A 21907-nucleotide genomic window follows, 5' to 3' on the forward strand; every position below is an offset into this window, starting at 1 on the left:
TACCTGTATTTTATATGCTGTAGTGTGCTGGGTGTCAGACATTGCAATGCATCTTGCTTTGATTTTGATCTGTTAGATCAGAGGGAGGTAATCTTATCCAGAAAGGGCCGCTGTGTATGACGGTTTTCACTGCAACTCTCTGAACAGCGAACCTAACGGTTATCCCAATACCTTGATCTTGCTAGCATATTTAAATGTGTACCTATTCAGGAATATAGTGGTGAAGGCATTCAGAGGAGGACTGATGATTATCAGAGGGAACCAACGGGCTGGGTACTTGTCAGTATCCAGTTGAACCACCAGACTCCTACACTGAATGGTTCTGGATGTGGCACAGACGTTATTAGGGGATCCGTCTCCAATTTGTACTCTTCCAGTTAATAGGTAGATTTTCAGATAGATTTTTGCCCTAGTCCAGTACTCATTGACAGCCTAATACACCGTGTTTCAGTTTCTCTTGATAGTCAATACATGTGACAGGATGTACATTACTCTGATGGGCAGGCCCTCTTACATATGATGAAAACACTACAACAATTTAAAAATAAGGGTCAGAAGAGTGAAATACATATAATGAGTGTGTAGCTCAGCAGACTACAACTCTGTGGCTGTGATCAGAAGGTCGACAGTTCGTGTTCAGAATTGGCAGAATAGCCACATGTCCACAGGCTTTTGAACAAGACCTGAAAACCCTGGGGGCCTCAAGGTAGCAGTGTCTTCACTGTGACCCCCAAGCTTGTTCTTGCCTTTATAGAGAGTAAGATGGGGCAAATTATTAATCCCATGGGGCCTCAGCAGAATTACAAATCAGTACAAGGAAAATAGTTGTTAATTTTACATACTACCTTCTGCTGGCCTTATGAGAATATTCAGATTATCATTTTTCCCCATAATTGCAATTTTAACATTAAATTTATGATTTTCCCATGGTCCTGTGGCCGCTTTATATGGTAATTATTGATGGAAAACTTTTTTGGAAAGTGAAACAATATTAAAATTGCTTTATTGCGTAAAAAAACTGTTTTTGTTTAGTAAAATAATGTTTTTTCGCTCTTTATACTGCCGTCTTGTGGCAAAATTTAAGTACTGCAGTTTGAAAATAATTAAATGATTTCTTCCCAAAATTGCAGTACCTACGTTTGGCCACGAGATGGCAGCAAGAAAATAGAAAAAATATTTTCCCACGGTCTACTAGCAGCTTTGTGTGGTAATTGTTTGTATTAAAAATACATTGGACCAAGTCAAATTATTTTAATGAAGAATTAACATCTAAAAGCTGCTAATAGACCGTGGGAAAATTATTTTTCTATTTTCTTGCTGCCATCTCGTGGCCAAAAGTAGGTATTGCACTTTCGGCAAGAAATCATTTGTTTTCAAACTGCAGTACCTACTTTTGGCCACGAGATGGCAGCAAGAAAATAGAAAAATTATTTTCCCACGGTCTACTAGCAGCTTTGTGTGGTAATTGTTTGTATTAAAAATACATTGGACCAAGTCAAATTATTTTAATGAAGAATTAACATCTAAAAGCTGCTAATAGACCGTGGGAAAATAATTTTTCTATTTTCTTGCTGCCATCTCGTGGCCAAAAGAAGGTATTGCACTTTCGGCAAGAAATCATTTGTTTTCAAACTGCAGTACCTACTTTTGGCCACGAGATGGCAGCAAGAAAATAGAAAAATTATTTTCCCACGGTCTACTAGCAGCTTTGTGTGTTAATTGTTTGTATTAAAAATACATTGGACCAAGTCAAATTATTTTAATGAAGAATTAACATCTAAAAGCTGCTAGTAGACCGTGGGAAAATAATTTTTCTATTTTCTTGCTGCCATCTCGTGGCCAAAAGTAGATATTGCACTTTCGGCAAGAAATCATTTGTTTTCAAACTGCAGTACCTACTTTTGGCCACGAGATGGCAGCAAGAAAATAGAAAAATTATTTTCCCACGGTCTACTAGCAGCTTTGTGTGGTAATTGTTTGTATTAAAAATACATTGGACCAAGTCAAATTATTTTAATGAAGAATTAACATCTAAAAGCTGCTAATAGACCGTGGGAAAATAATTTTTCTATTTTCTTGCTGCCATCTCGTGGCCAAAAGAAGGTATTGCACTTTCGGCAAGAAATCATTTGTTTTCAAACTGCAGTACCTACTTTTGGCCACGAGATGGCAGCAAGAAAATAGAAAAATTATTTTCCCACGGTCTACTAGCAGCTTTGTGTGTTAATTGTCTGTATTAAAAATACATTGGACCAAGTCAAATTATTTTAATGAAGAATTAACATCTAAAAGCTGCTAGTAGACCGTGGGAAAATAATTTTTCTATTTTCTTGCTGCCATCTCGTGGCCAAAAGTAGGTATTGCAATTTCGGCAAGAAATCATTTGTTTTCAAACTGCAGTACCTACAGTTCAAACTGCAGTACCAGAGACAAGGGCCTTGGTACAGAGTACATTCTGCGTACAACACAGCCAAGACTTGACAACCTTGATATGATGCCCATGGAATCAACCCTATGCATGGAGGCTGCAACTCTTCTCCACCGAACCCTGTAGCCCATTGACTGCAGCCTCCCTCTGATCATCCTGTAGCCTGCATTTGGTAGATCATTCTTGACAGAAGAAACCAAATTGTCAAGTTGCTCATCACTGATGGAATTATATGTGTCCCTAACACAGAGCTCATACTCTCATTCTTCTTAAGATTGTTCTTCTTGGAACACCCATCAGTGTGGCTATGCAAGGCACAGGAAGTTGAGTATGGAGCATTTCTTTCAAACGTTGTTCTTCAATCAAATTCTTGGGTCGTCCATTGGTGGCAGTGACTTTCTGTGTGACACATGGGGCTGGACATTCCAGATATGCCCTCACAAGGTCAAAGAGCTCTTGCAAAGCCAGGGTGATAGCAGGAGGTACTTCAATGTGATTAGACAGGGCCTGCAGAAGATACAGCTCCTGATGACAAAGGAACTCCAGGTAATCCAAATTTAGTGGAGTCGCACTGAATCCCATTTCTATTTTATGCAGAAGACTTTCGAGAAGGTGGTATCTGAGCTGTTCACAGAACAAATTATAGTTAATGAGGTGTCAAGATCTTGTCTCTGATCCACACACTAGGTACCATTCAAAAGTTTTAATTATGAAAATGAAATGTTTCTGTTTTGTGAGGTGCTTATTCATGTATGATGATGTAGTGGCTGCTCTGTTTGACCGTGGTAAACCTTTTCACAAACAATATAAGTGAAGAAGTATGACATTAGATCTAAGGACCAGAGTCAAATAAGGTTAAATAAAATCCATGAAAAACACTTACTCAGTGGAGATTCCAATGTAGCAGGCAGACAACTTTATGGCTTTAATAATGAGTGTATTTAGCAGCTACAAGGACAAAAGATATTATAAACCTCTCCATTTTAATGCTAATTTAATAAACATTAACAGATAGCACGTGAGGTGGTTTCGCCTATAGTCTGCTAACACTAACCCGAGAACTAATATCTGAGGAGCGCTCTTCCCAGGATTTGAATTTATTTTATTGGCTTTGTGATGTTGTATTAAGAAATGTTATTCACAATGCAATTTATCGTACATTGGCCCATTCTTTTATACACGGTAAGACGAAGTGGGAAATTCCCAAATTATGACAGCAGACTGTCAATAAATAATATTGCACGAGATACCAGCTATACCGCATTGAATTTCAAGCTCTGCTTTAATTAAGACACACGCGATTCCAATCCTTAACGTGGAATATGAAAACAGAATCTCTAAAAGATGTGAACTCAGTGTAAGACTTACTTGCTCCGACATCATGACAGTGTGAATCCCACATCCATTGGTCAATTATCTTCATCTTCTACCAAAGCAAATAGCCAATCGTAGTCAATATAAAAAAAAAAAAACAATCAAAGAAGCGGAGCCATTAGCCACTGTTCCCGCCTCCAAAGTGTCAAAATTCTTCCTGTCGAGTGAGCGAGTGCTGTGCAGACGCGAGCGCGTAGAGAGCATGGATTTTCTGCTTGCGGTTTTTATGCGCACGAATTTTGGCACTAATTTAACGCCATATGTGGACCTGCAAGCCTTGGGCGCAGTGCTATAAACTGCATTTTCCCGTGGAGTCTTCCGCTATCTTGTAGCCGTGGCCCTGAGAAATAGACCCGGGGCCACATCGGGTCACTTTCCTTCCATTTTGACTGACCTTCCTCCCTTTCCCTTGGATCTGGTGGATCGCCTTATCAGGCCAGGTGCTATACCAGGTCTGGGTCTACGGGGAAATTCTTTCTGTAGCATCTTGCATATGATGTAATCCACTCTGCTCAGGCCCTACGTCTGCCCCGAGCAAATTGTTTTCCTTTGCTCACAAACCTCCCTGCCTCGACTTTGGTGGATGGGCGCATGGTCCCTGTTCAGACAGTACAGGATTTATGCTTTTTCTTATGCTCTAGTGATTGTTAATCCAATTATTCTGATGAAATATCTCCATATAAACCAAGGCTCCAGCCTTAAGATTCTGCAAAATGTCTTACATCGATTTCCAGTTTCATTTTAACCAAAGCCATAGAAAGCCTGCCGCTTCGACAGGATAACCAGCGTATCGTCTTAACTTTGGCCGGATAGCCGGTAACAACACTGTCGCTTGCGTGATCCCAACTCCCTCATCTATAAACCGATTCACTCAACCTTTTGCCACCAAGTAAGGAAAAAAAAGTGAGTAACCTGGCAACGTTTTCCCCCTAAGCACACTTCTTTTTTTTATGGTGCAACGGCATGGTGGCAGGAATGTTAAAAGCATGTCAGCAATGAAGAGCGGTGTTTGGTATCACTATAAAGCAACCCAACCCCAACTGCTCACAGCTGCTGACTAATATATCCTACTAGCTACAACTTTATTGAGCCCAGGGGCCTCAGACTACACAGAGAGGGAGGCGAATTGCACTGGGATGTATGAAGGGGTCGAAGGTCACTGTCCCTTTACTTTCACTGGCCATCGTTTCCTCTCTCTTCCCTCTGCTATACTGATGATTAAAAAAAAAAGATGAAACTAATGACAAGAGGCATTTGCTTCCCTCACAGCAAGTAACCATGATAGGATCAGGCATTTCTAGCAGCAGAGCTAAGCTAGTGCTTTCTAATGAAGAAAAGCACACAACTCACTTACAATCCACATGAAAACAAGAAGCATTCGATTTTTAATAAAACATCTTTAATGTACGAAAAGTGACCTGTACAAACATAGCCGATTAAAAGAGAAACATTCAAATAAACCATGAAGTCTGAAATCACAATCATAATACAAACCTTAAAGACAAAAGGCAAATTAACAACAAACTGAACAAATGAACTGGTGAATTTCTCTGATGCATCCGTTTACAAAACTAGTCTGTATACTCAAAGCACTTTATTCATTAAGCATGGTTTCTTATGAATCTGAATGGAATGATATTAATTTTCAGCCTGAAAGTGTCTCCTTTGGAGACAGACTGCAGAAAAAAAAATACATGATTGAAACTGAGCCTTACGCTCTGTGGCCACATAATAAACCACGACAGTCTTCCGTTTGGCTGCGTAAGAACTCGCAATGGACACCTCAAGGAAGAATAAAAATAGAAGCAAAAGCACTGAGCCCGAAGTCCAACAGGATGTAAGGATACGCTGAAGGTGTTGGTTTACAGCAGGACTGGGACAGTGTCCATGGCACAGAGTCTAAGGCTGCTATAGCTTGACGGTCCCTGGAGGCAAACTGCCATTACACAGCCTGTAGTAGCGCAGGTCATTGACGAGCCTGTGGACACTTTGGGTAAATGAGGGCAGGTCCTGTATGGAGAGAAGCAGTGCAGAATGTTATGGGCGGTAATGTAAACACACACACATGCAAAATATTTCCCCTACACAGGATTTTTTTTTTTTTAACAATCACAGCTATCAAATTATTGCCAAGAATATTACATATTATTTTTATATTTATTTTTTTATATAAATATATAATTATTTATATAATTGTATTAATTATTTAGTCATACCAGTCTATATTTTATATTCAAATTATATCTGTTGCGAATTTAAAAATACAGAATGGAAATTAATTCACGTTTCCAAGCACAAATACAGATCTGGCTTTTAGATTAGCGTTAAATAATACCTCATCACTGATGACACATACAGGAACAAGCGTGTAAATAAATACACCTATTTCCTGATCTTTCCTGATCTTTCACTAGGCGAATTTTAAAAGAAATCACTAAACCTTAAAATTCCTAAAAGCAGTGATATCTAGCGTCATGTTTAGACAAAAGGAGGGCGTCTCACTCGCTCCAGCTTGAAGTTGCGCCCAAGAACACTGCGCTGATTGGCATCGACACCTTGGCAGCTACTGAGGAACTCGGGCATGAAGGCTGAATAAAAGCTGTCAAAGTCCACAGAGGCCATGTTGTAGACGGCTAACACGATCTCATCTTGCAGTAGATCGTGGCCCTTGTGCACCAACACTTGAAGCAGCACGTTGATGAAGTGGAACAACATGGAGGTACGGAAGAGTTTCTACAGGGGGAACAAAGAACGGCGCGCAGAATGAAGATATGCACTCATCTGCACTGTGCGCAGTGCGTGTTCAGTGACCTAAGCATCCGGTGGAGTGCAGCACCTGACCTACCATACCAGCTGCCTATGGTTTCCCACCCAAGATTACAGCAATGACAGCTTACCTTGTGGTACAGCTTGTGCTTGCTGTTGAGAGACTCCAGATAAGACAGATTCTGCTTGAATATATGAATGTCCGGTTGCAGGAAGGACTGACCAAAAGCCTGGGGAACAAAGTATGGTGTGGTGAGTATATCAAACACCAAGAGTCAAACCTCAAAAACTCCACAGCTTGTCTCCAGCAGCATGAATGAAAGTCAGAAAAGGCACCGATCTGATACTTGGTATCAGTATTGGGCTGGTAGTACTGGGGGAGGGTGTGTAAGAAACCAACCCAGTTTTCCCATCAGAGACAGGTCTAGCCTGTAAAATCATGAAAATGCTTGCAGCCTTAGCGCGATGTACCATAAACAGAAGTGAGGGTCACATGATGGCTAGCTGTTCAGCAACGCCTGTGTTCTGCGTTTCAAAACTGTCACGTGGGGTGTGTGGAAAAGCACCCCCTTCACTGCACATTGTACAGTCGCGGTCTGGTCATTCACGGGTTGGTCATGAACGGGTAAAGAGGAACATGTTTGGAGCTTGCCGATAGATCGCGGAAACTCTAAGATTCACCTATTTTGACTGATTTGAGGGAGAAACTAAGTAAATATTTGCTGAGCAGTATAATCACAGTGAATTCCTGGCAGTGTACTAGGGAGCCTGTGCGCTGCTCGGGTGTGGCACGGTAGCCATGACCTTCTCCTGACCTGCATGGCCGTGATGAACTGCGCCTCATTCTCCATGGGCTCCTCAGAGACGCCCCTTTGCACACTGGCCAGCACGGAGCTCTTAAAGAAATGCCTCCAGTTGTGGTGCAAGACCTGGTAGAGCAGCTCAAACATCTCTGCCTTCACATCCGGGGAAGAGCGCTATGGGCATGTAGAGAGACGAGCAGTTACGCACCACACCACAGCAATGCCCTTCATTTATCACTGCGCGTTGGGCAGGAAGGGGCACGGCTGTGTTCCTGACCTCAGCCACAATTGGGTAGACCTGCTCCAAGCACAGGCAGATGATGCTGGGCAGGAACGGCTTAAAGGCCTGGCCAGGCTCCTGAACCACCACCTGCAGGATCTTCAGAAACTTCTCGACCACCCGTCCTCCTGCACTTCCCTCCTGCAGTATACTGGCTGCAAGCTGTTCTCTGTGTTGAAACAGAGCAGCCAATCGAAAGCTGTAATCCACCATCATGTGACCAGCTGTTTTGCAGGATGTGACTACTTTACTGAACTGAAAAATGCACAGGGACGGTCAGAGAAATCTCTAAGCCATACTAAAGGTAAAGTTAAAATCTATACCTAATTAACACAGACAGAAGTGTTAAGCCACTTCCTCTTCAAATAACTACTGCCTGATAAAAAAAAAAAGGAAAATGAGTATGGGGATTGGAGTCATACCTGGTAAACATGTTCAGGAAGGTCTGAATGATCTGCTCTGTAAATGGCACTCCCATCTGCACCCTCAGGCCTTGGATGAGAGTGAGGAAGAAGCTCAGCATGTCGTCTGTCACATCTGGGACACGGTGGAGGGGAGGAGAGGCATTATTATACGGCAGAGTCATCTGGGACCTTTACTTGACGGCAACGTAATACACTGCAAATATGTAAGACGACAGAAGGTCACGCCGCTCACCTGATTGGTGGATGAATATGGGGAAGAGGCTGAGAGACACCTGCACTGACTCCTGCAGAGACTGGTAGCATATCTGGCGAGACTTGGTGGACTCTCCTGAGATGCTCTCCACGATGTCCCTCAGGATCTTCAATGTCTGCTGGACGTCTCCTTTCACTGCCACACAGATCCAAACGCGCTCAGGACAGCCAAGCGCAGCCGCCACCAGCAAGCCGCCTGTATTGCTTTTACTCGTAAAACCAGCTGTTAGCGTGTACGGCTACATAGCCCTACCACCGCAGACACGCCGGGCTGAACTCACTCTCTTCTAGGCGCCGCTGCTGCAGGTTGGTGGTGCCCCGGAGCAGGCGGTAGTTGCGGGTGAGGGTGGCAAGCAGGCTGGCGTGGTTGGTGGAGCGTGTGGCCCACTGCTGCTCGTTCTCGGGCAGGTTGGGCCAAGGGAGAAGCAGCATGTTGGACAAGGCTCGGCACACGAGCACCTGGGCCTAGAGGAGAAGTCGTAGGAGACAGGGTTAGGGCTTGGCATCCGGCTCACTGCAAGCTCTGATGCTCACTATACCCCTGGTATTTTTATATACAAATCTGATCAGTCCAAAAGGATATATCTGCGAACAGACAGGAATGCAGTATCACATTCTGACCTCTTGGGGGAGCCTGCGAGCATGGCTGACTGTCACCAGATCAAAGATGTCTTGCACTGCAGGAATGGTCACGAGGAACACGGGCCTTACAGTGGTGGCGACGGAGACCATAAGATGGCACGCCGACAGCAACAGCTTCTCCGGGACCTGGTGAGATACAGCGAGGCCTGACTGCTGGGAAACTCCACTTCAGCCGACACGCATTTTGGGAATAAGTCTCCCGTATACCGCCCAGGGCTTTGCGGTACCTTGGCACTGATCAAAGGAGCACTGGCATCCATGGCCGAGGTGATGAGGCTGACGAATCGGCTTTGATTCTGCCTCTGGACCTCGCTGTAGAACTGTGCGAGCCAATGACAATACGCCTGAAAGGCAGCTAGTGCCTGGGCGTGCCTATGGGCAGGACAGCCAGCAGAGGGCAGTAAGTATACATGTGGCCTAATGTGCAGGAGAAGCAAAAACGACAAAAAGATCAGGTCTCTCACACGTCAATGAGGTCGGGCTTGAGCACAGATGGCACGGCGGTCTCCACGTCGTACAGGCTGACCTGGGAACCGTAGCAGGTCACCTCCACCAGCCTGCATCCGAAGACAGCATGAAAGTGGGGAAGTCGGACCAGAACACTCAAGCTTCATGTGCAGCGAGTATCGTGATTTGTGTTTAACACAAGATAGACTAGCAGACAGACCAAGACTTCACTGATCTTAATGGAAATCTTAGGCTCTGAAGTAATCTTTTTTTCTAGCACACAGGGAAGCGCATTCTGAAGAATTTAATACATTTGGGAAAAATTCATGCAGCAATACAGAACGTGTGATGTTTTTGAAGTGCTTGCCAATTTACATTTTAGAGCAGAGGTAGGCAGCCCTGATCCTGGAGTGCCGGTATCCAGCAGGTTTCCATGCTACCTGGTCTCTGATGAACCTCAACTGATCCCAGGCAGACAGTCAGGTAGGACAGAAATGCTGCTGGATATCGGTACTCCAGGATCATCGTTGCCAACCGCAGTTGTAGACAATTTGCTTGAATCTCTAAAGCACTTTAAAAGCTCAACACTTACTGGGAACAAAATATAAAATCAGGCTCCTAATTGAGCAACTACACAAATAGAAGTGGATGAGGACGAGGGAATCAGCAACCTGCAAGCTAAACATCCTTAAAAGACATGAAGTGTGTCAGTGCAGCTGAAGGTGCACATCCAGCACATTCACCTTTCCACCACCGTGAGGGCGTCGCTGAAGCGATTGGCAAAAACATCTCCGATGAAGTACTCGGCCAGGCGGCCCACGGCCTGCAGCAGGGAGCTCAGGTCACGCAGGGCGCAGTGCAAACGCCGGCAGTCATTCTCTGCTGTGATATTCAACCTCCGGCCTGCAGGGGGAGATCAGGAGAAGCAATGTCAGAAGGGAACATGTAAAATCCACTACGGTGCTGAATGAGTTTATTCCCGAGATGGGACCTGGTTCTCTGAGGATACCGAGGACGCTCACCTGTGCTGGTGGTGATGATGAACTGCCGCAGCCCCAGGTACACATCCAAGTTTTCCTGCAGTAGCGGGAACTGGGCAGGCAACAACACAGCCAGATCTTTCTTCAAACCATTCACACTCAGTAACTCAGCAATACTTATATGCCCAGGCAAAAGCGACTAAGACTACCAAAGGGATGACATACCAGGGTTGAGAACGCATGCGAGGGCAGTAACTCCATCACCTTGGCAACCACCTCTAGACTCTGCCGCAAGTACCGCTGCCACTCGGTCTGTTGCTACATAAACCGAACACAAGGGCGGCGACAGAGTCAGCCAGGGGGCAGTATGGTTCATTCCTATGAAAACAAGTAATAGATTAAACAAACGGTCATAAATAAACATATGCAAGGCTTGTCTTACGTCATCATCTAGCGTCTCATCGTCAAGCTCCTCCAACTGTGCTTGGCTGTATCGAAACTGCACACGATGCAGAACCTCCCTCAGCAACAAGACCAAGGCGTCTTTATACCTACAGAGGACAAAAGGCAGGCTGTCGCAACCAAACATCACTCCACCAAAGAAAGAATTATCCACATAAACCACTTTAATGTCTGCAGTTCAAGCAAAATGACAGTTCCCAATGAATCAAGTTACTTTAACATTAATTTTTTTTTTATTGAACATGCATACACTGTGTGTGCAAAGGAATGTGGACAACCCTGTTATTTAGAGTAGTTGCCTAGATAAGCAGCAATAACTGCTGATACAGGTGTTTAACTAGATGCTGTTGGCCAAACAGCAACGTATTCCTTGAACAGGCCCATCTAATCCCTGAGGGGCGATGGGTGGGGGACTTTCATCAATTAGTCAAGCAATGGGAATGGCAAAAAAAAGACACACAGACACACTATTATTATATATTCAGAAAATAATCCCCAAAGTTAGAGAACCAATGACCTATACAATGTTCCTAGGGAGTTAGGAAATATATGGATGTTTTCTGTGTGTAGATGGTGTCTGCACCACTCTCTCCATCCTCTGTTGCCACCTGTCGCTGCCGTTTCGGTTTCTGAGGTGATGTGTGTCAGATCTATCAGGTGTACATTTTCATTCATGTAATGCTTTTGTGAGGTGGTAATGAGATCCATCAATGATCAAATAAAGTAACCAGAGTAATAATAGTGGTGGCCTGATGTTAAGGAAGCATGCTTGTGATTGAAAGGTTGCTGGGGCGAATCCCCGACGAGCAAGGTACCACTGTGGTACCCTGAGCCCCTACGCACAGCTCCCCAGGCGGTAAATAAAAGCTGCCCCCTGCTATGTCACATATAGGTAAAATGCAGGGGACTGTCAATGACTTTCACTTCAATATGACATAGTATAATCCTGTTCACAATTCTGCAGTTGCCATTCCCTTTGCTGCAACTAATCAGCAGTGCTTTCATTTTGGTGTGATTAGTCTTAAAATTTGGTCACACCCTGTTGTCAGCCAGACAATGTACAGTGGTACCTTGCAACATGTACTTAATTCATTCCAGAAGGCTGGTCGCGTTGTGATTCGGTTGACTTCCAAGTTACATTTCCCCAGAAGATATAATGTAAATGAATTTCATCCGCTCCAGACCCCCAAATGGTCTATTTAAACTTAATGCTTTTTATCATTAGTTAGGTTAACAATCGATATGAAACCAATATACATGAAAAAGCAAATATACAAAAGCAATAAACATGAAATAAATGACAACCCCATACACCAAAGTGAGAGCAGACACACGTGCACCACCTTCAAGTCTATAATTTCCTTTTTAAGTTCTATAGTTACGCTCCTACTTTCCTCTTTGGTTTGCTGCTATCACTGCTCACTTTCTTAGGGGCCATGATTACTGTATCATTAAATGTACTGTAGATAAAGCACAAAAAAATTCACACCAAACACAGGGGCACAGCTTTCGCATGCTGAACTTGGTCAAAGTGGCACCACGAGACTGAGAGCGATTCATAGGCACCAGCATCCCAGTATGTCTGTTTGCCTTTGTCAACCCATCAGAGACACATCTCAATCTGTACAGGTTTTAGCAGGTCTATTTTGTTCTGTTGTGCTCCGAGTTTTCGGTCGAGTTGCGGTTAGATTTTTCTCAACCGACCTATTTGAGGACCGGATTGGTAGAGCTGAGTATCTTGACCCATTGAAGTTTTAGCATAAATGGTCAAGTTCCTAGATTTCAGTCGAGGTACAAAAAACAAAAAGAATTCAACAGACCTATTCGATGTTCGAGTTAAGAGGTGTTTGAGTTCCAAGGTTCTACAGTATATGGAAAATTTGAAAAAGATCCATGAAATAGTTTTGAGTTACCGTGACAATGAGAAAGTGTGTGCGACAGGAGCAGTGCACAGGTCACGGAACCATCCAGGGAATACAACTTAAACACATGCAATTTTCTGCAACAAGCAGGAGCAGCGGAATGGGTGGTTGTACAGAAGAGGTTAGTGACTTTCCACTTGACACCATCATAGTTTGCCATCTTTTCAATGAGTCAATTTGTCACATATTTTTGTGCTGCTAGAGCTACGCTGAGCTACCACAAGTGACGTGATTGTGAAGGACAAAACGACTCAGAGAAAAATTCAGTTGCAAATCGGTAAGCCACAAACTCTCAGAAAGGAACCTGATCACGTAACATCAATATCCAACCTGAACGGCAGCAAATAACACCAGCAATGTTCTAACATCTAACGGAATGTCATCCTAGACAAGTTATTATAGCAACAAAGGGTAGACCAACTTCATATGAATATGATTTTGGAAGGTTCTGGAATGAGATATTAGTCAAGCTGGTGTCCACATTCTTTTGGCCATAAGGTGTAACTATTGCAATTTACATATTAAAAAAGCAACCAATTGTTGAGTAAAAAAAAACAAAGAGGTTTCGGATGATGAAAACATTTCTTGGTCAATGGTACTACTGATGACGCAGGGAGTTTGGACTGTGGGTGTCAGGACAGAAGCAAATCAAGGTCTCTAGCGAGTCACACTCAAGCTGAGCTCTAAAAAGGATGTGGTGCAGGGACAGGAAGTGAGTCACTCAACCAAGCCTCTTACAAGACTCCTATAGTAGTGAAAATATTTTACTGAGAAAAATTTAAGATGGCTGAGAGAACTTAAAATGTACTTCTCCAATTCCCAGCAAATCTAAAATTAGTTTAACAAAAGAACGGAATAAATATCTCATGCATCATATTCAATTCAGTTCAGCAAAGCAAAGGCATGTCTGACACCAACAACATTAGCTGGCATTCTCATTTACCTGTTCAACACGCTCTCTCTGTCAGGTAGCCTACTCCTTATCTTCGTGGTCAGGTAATCCAAAAAAACAGTCCAGATATCAAGGCAGGATAAATATCCTTCATGTGTGGGCTGTGGATATATTAAGATCAAATTAATTTGGACATGTGATATTTACCTTTATCTGAAATGCAAAGTCAAACTCAAATAAGCACCGTGAAACGTAATGGTGTTCATAAGGATTGGGAAGCCGGCAGCATTTTACACATCTCTCCAGCACCCACAACTATTACAGCAGAAAATATTCATTAGGGCAAGAAACCGGCACCATTTTACACATCTCTCCAGCACCCACAACTATTAGAGCAGATAATACTCATTAAGGCAAGAAACCGGCAGCATTTTACACATCTCTCCAGCAACCCCAACTATTAGAGCAGATAATACTCATTAAGGCAAGAAACCGGCAGCATTTTACACATCTCTCCAGCACCCACAACTATTACAGCAGAAAATATTCATTAGGGCAAGAAACCGGCACCATTTTACACATCTCTCCAGCAACCCCAACTATTAGAGCAGATAATACTCATTAAGGCAAGAAACCGGCAGCATTTTACACATCTCTCCAGCACCCCCAACTATTAGAGCAGATAATACTCATTAAGGCAAGAAACCGGCAGCATTTTACACATCTCACCAGCACCCATGATGCAGATAATGTTCATAAAGACAGAACGTGTTTTACACATTTCCAGTCAGCAATGTCACCCAAGCCACATAAAAAAAAGCATAGAACAATCAGTGGGCATGAGCAGGTTACCTGGTGAAAGGTGTATTTAAAGAGCAACTCCAGAAACTCCACAATTGGGAACTGGGTATTGGACTCGATCCGCCTCAGGTGGACGCTGACAAAGAGCCGCAGGAAGTCTGTGAACTTCTCCACATAGCTGGGGACAAAAACAAAAGTAGAGAAGGCCAGGACATCAGCTCACATGGTCATCAGGGAACTAGAATATGTGATGGTGGGAGAACGATGTCAGCTTAACACAACCACTCATCCACATTTATCTGAGGACCAAAAAAAACAAAACAAAAACAAAACAGCAGCCAGTTGTAATTAAAACAAACTGAAAACAGCTTTGAATACAAGGAAAACCCCTTTAACAATTACCTAAGGAACGGGCAACCCTTGAGTCCAAACACCTGAAATACAGCAGAGAAAAACAGGCCAGTCAAGGGCCAGTGATAGCAGCTGGTATGACGTATATATCCCACGGAGGAGTGTGAGGTTTGGACTGTCTGGGTAACAGAGTAAGTATGCATGTGTGAGAGTGTCCATTAGTGAGGGTGCAATCCAGATCTTGTGTGTGTCAAACCCTGTACTATTACGGAAGATTTGAACTATTCTGTAAAGCGACGGTACCATAAAACATATTCACCTACATTAGCTTCCCTGAAATAAATACAGTCACAATATTCTTATAACCAACTAATGAACATCATTCAATAATAAATACCACCACCAATGGAGAAATTCTGGGAGGGCAGAGGAAGGGATTCAGGGAGTACGGAGGCACGTCGCGGCAGAGGGAGGGATTCTGGGAGCGCGGAGGCACGTCGCGGCAGAGGGAGGGATTCTGGGAGCGCGGAGGCACGTCGCGGCAGAGGGAGGGATTCTGGGAGCGCGGAGGCACGTCGCGGCAGAGGGAGGGATTCTGGGAGCGCGGAGGCACGTCGCGGCAGAGGGAGGGATTCTGGGAGCGCGGAGGCACGTCGCGGCAGAGGGAGGGATTCTGGGAGCGCGGAGGCACGTCGCGGCAGAGGGAGGGATTCTGGGAGAGATGTCACTGAGGAACAACCCACAGTATTCACAGAGAAAGAAAGTTTGAGAAAACACACGGATCCATATATACAAATGCAGCATGTCCACAGGGGTCATATGCTTTTGTTCAGTGTTAAAAGAGCCACTGGACATCTGGGCTCATCCTTCAGCTCTCTGCAATGAACTGGTTAGTGTATTGCTGTTAGCAAGTAACTGTCACATGCTGCCCTTTAACCTCTTGTCCCATTGGCTGAAAGCAGCAGTTATTGAAAGAAAGAACGGCCCCCATACCCTTACCTCACAATGGCCCATCCGGAGGCAGAATTTAAATGTGCTTTTTCCAGCTGACAGCACCTAAGGCACAGCAGTGGTAGGGAGAGACAACGACACTCGAACTTGGCCAGTGTGTTGCTGTACCTACCTGTTGCAGCCTTTGTACATTATGAGCAGGACTGGAGAGGAAGACTTGGGGGGGGGGGGGGGGGGTTTAACCCATGCAGGCACTAGCTGAAATAGGCCTCAAACCCTTGGTGCTGCAACAACTCTAACAGGACAGGGCTTGTCTGCACTGGTCCCTTCAGGGAACACAGCACCTGGAACCGGTCCCTGTCACACATATACCCATGGCGAGGGGCTTACCTCTCATCGAGCTCTTCCAGGCGGCTCCGTACAGTGTGGGCATTGTTCTCCCGTGTCAACTTCTGGAGCAAGAAGAAGGTTTGCTGGAACATGCGCAGCAGGTACTCCTCGAAGTCCAGGGGCACGCAGTTCTTGGACATTAGTTCATTGACGCAGGTCATGGCCAGCACTCCCAGTCTTGCCTGGTCCCCTGGGTCCCCGTCACGAATTGAGCTGCCGTTGATCTGCCCGGATGACGTGGTACTTGGCCCATTAGAGGAGGAAGAGGAAGAATAGACAGCAGGCCCAGACTTGATCTTGAGATCTGTGTTGGGGCGCAAGTCGCAGCCAAAACGAGCAAAGTGGAAGATGGTGGCCAACAGTGATGGCGTGATGCTGGCAGACAAGGGGATCCAGCTGAAGAGATGGGCTAGGCACTCCAGAGCTAGCGAGCAGAGCTGAAGGCTGTCCTGATCCAAGCGAGGCACAGGCTGAGACAGCTGTTTGGTGCAGTAGGGTTCCTGGAGCAAACTACCCAGCAGCTCTCCTGATGGGGGCAGAGAGCACAACACAGCCTGTTATCCTATCACTTGCATAGCAAAACCTCATCCTGAGCATTTATGGTGCCAGTGAGCCCCTGGCTCCTCCTACCAGTGTCTCCTGACGTGGGGGAGGGTGGTGGTGTGGCGGCAATAACACTGTTCTTGTCCCAGATCGTCTGCAGAATCCCTGAAGGAGATCAGTGATGCAGCTCAGCAAATGAAAACTCAGGGTTAGGCTTAAACAGCTCGATATCCAACACAGGCAGGTTAACTGAACTACACAGCTGATGATTAATAGAAAAAAGAGTGACTCAATTGTTTATACATATACAAATAGGACTATAGGAAGGAAGTAACACATGCTTCTCAAGTTTTGTAGCGTCATAACCCAACCCTTGCTCTTAAGAACATGCACTCTATCAGTATTTAAACTGTATTTATCTGATGTCAAAAACTTCCACATTTTTCCAGCCATCTTCTGCTGACACTTTTCAGTGTCTTAGACATGTCCTCTAGCTTCCTTATATAAACACACTCCCTCGAGTGAGGTGAGCAGCTTCTATAGGCCAACGCTGCCAAAGTATCACTGATAGGTCAACATATGCTTTCATGGATGCGATTTAGATTAACATGCCAAAGCATACAAAGGAGTGTGAGCATTTCTTGTGGTTTTGGGGCTTAGAGGGAAGCAGTGAGCAGACAAAACAATTTCCACACTTTCATTAACTTTGGGTGTGTCTGCAGCTCAGAATTCACAGCTTCTGACCAAAAAAAAAAATATATATATATTTTTTTTTTTAACTTTCCAATATTTTAGCACTTAATTTGTATTATAGGCAAGTCATATTTTCTTTATCTGTACATTGCTCGTTATGGAAAAGCTCAGCCTTAGGTTTGAACAAGAAGAACTGGGTTCGGTCATGTGCCAGGAATCACCTGTGAGCAGGGTCAGCACAGTGGGCACCTGCTCCAGCAGCAGCTTCCGCAGCTCCTCCTTACGGGCCACGCTCAGGTCCTCCCGTGGACATGCCAGCTCCTCTGACGTGGTCTTCAGCAGAACCAAGCCCAGGGGGGCCATCGCAGGGGCCTGGATGAGCTGCACATGGTGTTCACCACAAATTCACACACGCAGCTAAACACATTCCTTGGGTTTCTTACATATTAGCATATCAAAGGCAATGCCGAAAAACTAAACAGATATAAACGTTCAAACACACGAAATGTAGTTAAATGCTCAATAGTAACAAAGAGAACATGTCTTCCAATGCTTGCCTACTGGAAACACATTAGCAACCCCTGCCCTAACTCAAAGCCAACACACCTAAGAAAGCTCTTGATGACCAAACACTGACTCGTGATCACTTCAGACTTCACTGTGATTCATAGATTCAAAGTGCAGTGTGTGTGAACGAGGACTCACTTTTTAACAGAAATTTGAACATCCATTCGAACACGATGTGAAAAATTCACATTCGATGTATAATAAACCCATTCCAATTTTCAAGTGTCACTATAGCCTACAAGCGCATTAGACCACTTGATGTAATTTTATTGTTTGCCATCTATGGAGCTCCAAAAGGATCAGAATAGGAAAATATTTTTTTCAAATACTTTTGAGATCCCACTACTAAACTATGACACCACTGTATAGCTAGCTTTACATTCAGTTTTCCGGCTGTAATATCTTTCAACAAAACCAAGCAACACCCCTTGGTTTTCCAGATTTCTTTACAGGCAAAGTTTAATGAATATTCCAGTGTTTCTGTGTGCTCTTCACCTTCAATAATCCAGCTGTTTTGTTTGCAGTCACTGGCCGTGAATGGACAGAGTGCGATTATTAATATACGTATAAAAACAAACATATGGAAGTTACATGATGACCATTGTCCTCCATAGTTTAATGCTTAAAGAAAACTTAACTGGACAGGTCCGTATCATTTAGGTTTATACTTATTAGTCCATTAATTCTATGTTTAAACTCATACAGTACAGTCATTATTAGTTATACATAAGTATTGTGAGGGAACGCAAAACTTGTTAAATGTTTTCCCACTGTGACCTCTTAGGGGTTCCATAGAAACATGACACTGAATGCGACTGTCAATGGAATACTTAGAAGAATGGATTCTGTGCTGCATTTTTGCTTTTTGAGGGGGGGGGGGGGGGGGAGTGTCAGCTTTAGCATGAACATTTTACGTTTCTTCGGAATTTAGTTCACCACATAAATCAAGTGACCTAGATGCATTAACAGATATGGAAAGCTCCGGTACCTGTAGCGTATTGGTGAAGAAGTCATGGTAGAACATCGGCCAGTCCTGCCTGCCAATGTCCACGATGACTTTGCACAGCTTGTTTCGTATGAAGTAGGGTAGGGCCTTGTGCTCCGAGAGCAGCAACTTGGGCAGGCAGCCGCGGATCTCCATGCGGTCCTGGGAGGGCACCCCTACCCACATCTTATTGACCAGGTTCTGTGGGAGCCACAGGAAATGATCCTGAGAAACCAAACTCTACTTTCCATACTAAGCAACAAATACAAAAGTTATTGATAAAGAAAAAAAAGACACTTTAAAGAATACAGAATATTTGACAGGTTACGAAAGTATCATGTCCTTATGAGTTCTTCAACCTCATAATAAATATTGAGCTACAAGAACAATTTCAGAATTTCCCCAAGGCTCAGAATTTTGAATAAGCATTGTAATCCAATAAGAGAAGCAAAACAGTTTTGCTGTCAACAGAGTACAGCTTACGATATGTGAAATGGGTGAACAGTCGTTCCCAAACAACATTCTCCCATTTTCCCTGAGTGTTTAATGACGACTCAATCCAATGCATTGTCACACTGATGGAAGGACTGTACACTATGCAAAATTCAGAGGGGTGGAGAATCAGATGAGTGTAACCACGGTACTCACCTCAAACACCGTCAGACTGTACATCATAACATACTCATTGTGTGTATTGGAGAGGAAATACAGACAGTATCTCCAAGCTCCTATTTGCTGAGCAAAATTATTCAGCAGCTCTTCTACATAAAAGAAAAGAATGTCATTGTAATAACAGTCATATGTTATGCAACTAAGAACTAAGGAAAGAATAACATAAAAACAACATTCAGAGGATATTTCCATTAGTTCCAAATACTCTGCATCTGCAAAACGCAGACTTACCTATCTCCCGCTTGCGCTCATTAGTGGTGCAACAATGAAAGAATTCAGTCATGAGGCTCTCCAAGGCCCGCAGAGAAGCCTCTTCTGATGCCTGGGACAGGAGGAAGGCAATGCAACACATGGCTTGTGAAAAACACACACACTGCGCTGCTGTGAGCCGCACACAAATATGCCACCAAGCCTCGGCTAAACATCACACACTAAAATTAGCATCTGACCCGCAGACAGACAGAATTTGTACAGTGTGGTACAGGAGTCACCCCTCCAAATCAGCAGGCATTTAAAAAAATGAAACAGCAAGCTCTGAAAAACTACAGCAGTGAAAGTGGAACTGAGTGATGTAAGCGGAACTGACAGGTTTAAGTGAAACTATTAGTGCGATGACAGCCATTTTGCATCTCAGCTTTGGCTGCAATGTATTTTGGCCATATAGTTTATGAAAGGTTGATTATTAGGCCTCATACTGCATCGCACTCCGAAAGAAGCCCAAGCATGAAAATGGCTATGCTAAGCGCTTTTGCCACTAACCCCGACTGCACCACTGCTTAGTACACAACTTTCTGGAGCCCTGGTGGATGCATATCTGATATTTGACAGTGAAAACTTAGATTGCAAAATTAATCGCTGTCTGTGCCTCAAGTAAAGCATCTATCACGCTTGGCACGATCCTACACATATTCTTAATCTAGATATACTGAATCTGGGACAACACTAAACGGCCTCTCAAAGTATAATGAGTACAGTAGCTCAGGTAGAAAATAAGGAAATATGCTAAAATTGCTACAGAACAAAAAGATATTGGATTTAGGTGACGCTTTTGTGCAAGGCCACATACGAGCGAGGCACACAGTACATTACAGGACTTGTGAGAATGCCAGTGAGATCTCCCATATTTCTCGGAAACAGCAACCCAGAGGAATCCATATCAACTTTTATACAGTGGACTATTTTAAGTTTGGGTCATTCCTTGCATGGCCCATTGCTGCGTCACTAAAAATGCTGTTTATTCACATAGCATGCGCCCGAATGAGTCTGGACATGCTGCAAACATAAAACATGCAGTTTGCAGCAGACAACTTGTGCAGACAAGCTGCAGTTCCTTAAACCTGGACTGCTACTTAAGAATGTAACGGCAAAGATGCGTATGTTAAACCAGATCATTTTATTAATATGCAAACATAGAGATATTCCAAAACTGTCAAGCAGATGAAAAGTGCGAAGCACTTCCACGAAGATACTATGCAGACATGAAAAAAACGATGATTTTGTTATAGGTTCCTGTACGCAAGAAATGGAAACCGCAGCATTCGACGAAAAGACACTATTACCGGATTTTTGATTACGAACCGCATGAAACATCCCGTCAAAGCCTCAGGTTGAGAACACCTGCTTTAGGGCGGAGGCCTTCGTATAGGATATTCTGCAGGTGTAAAGGTTGGTAGCTTTAGATGTCTATACTCACCATGTCCGCGACCACGGACTTCAAACGCGTATCTGCAGCTACTTCAGCTTCCAAAGACTGCGCCTCATAATCTGCGCGTCACTGCAGGCCTGTTTAGCAGCAGCCCCTCATAACACCAGGCACGACGGGCCGGTGGCACACACAGCGACAGGACCGTCGGTGCTAATGGTGCCAATCACGACGATGACGGCGACGATGCCGAAGCTGATAAAACAGTTTAAAATTCAAATCGTCGAAATTATCGATATTGTTCTGCAAGGGTCTGCCGCGGTGACACAACTTCTGGACTATAAAAAAACAGATAAAATAAAGCGGAAACTAATCGTTTCCTTCCATAAAAGCGTACATCCCCAATTCTACTGCATGCAAAAATCGGAGCAATATACGAGGCTCAGTTCGTTCCCGTTTCTCAAATGTTTTCCCGAACACCCGTCGTATTGCGGTGGCTGTCTGTCACAGGCCTCACAGCCACTGCTTCCTCTGCGCAGACCGACCCCTCCCCACCGGAAATGACGCTGCGACTCGACCGGAGGGAACCGGCTACAGCCAGTGATACACGCCGAGTCGGTGCTGCGCACGCGCCCCGTA

The 21907-nt window shown here is 44.1% G+C and overlaps 1 protein-coding gene across 1 annotated transcript; it reads right to left on the minus strand.

Moving 5' to 3' along the window:
* Positions 1 to 5179: 5179 nt before the first annotated feature.
* xpo6 (exportin 6) lies at positions 5180 to 21841 on the minus strand. The gene is made up of 24 exons (XM_048992230.1): positions 21320 to 21841; positions 19858 to 19948; positions 19603 to 19715; positions 18958 to 19155; positions 17624 to 17783; positions 16797 to 16874; positions 16167 to 16692; positions 14526 to 14652; positions 13725 to 13834; positions 10840 to 10948; positions 10623 to 10715; positions 10440 to 10509; positions 10161 to 10320; positions 9435 to 9527; positions 9198 to 9342; positions 8950 to 9096; positions 8610 to 8793; positions 8309 to 8464; positions 8074 to 8188; positions 7649 to 7820; positions 7384 to 7545; positions 6700 to 6798; positions 6305 to 6535; positions 5180 to 5812 (listed from the first exon to the last, which is right to left on the minus strand). The coding sequence occupies exons 1-24, from the start codon at positions 21320 to 21322 to the stop codon at positions 5711 to 5713; spliced, it is 3444 nt and encodes a 1147-aa protein (XP_048848187.1). The 5' UTR covers positions 21323 to 21841; the 3' UTR covers positions 5180 to 5710.
* Between the last annotated feature and the right edge of the window lie 66 nt (positions 21842 to 21907).

This window comes from Brienomyrus brachyistius, chromosome 22, assembly GCF_023856365.1.
Source record: "Brienomyrus brachyistius isolate T26 chromosome 22, BBRACH_0.4, whole genome shotgun sequence".
NCBI lineage: Eukaryota > Metazoa > Chordata > Actinopteri > Osteoglossiformes > Mormyridae > Brienomyrus > Brienomyrus brachyistius.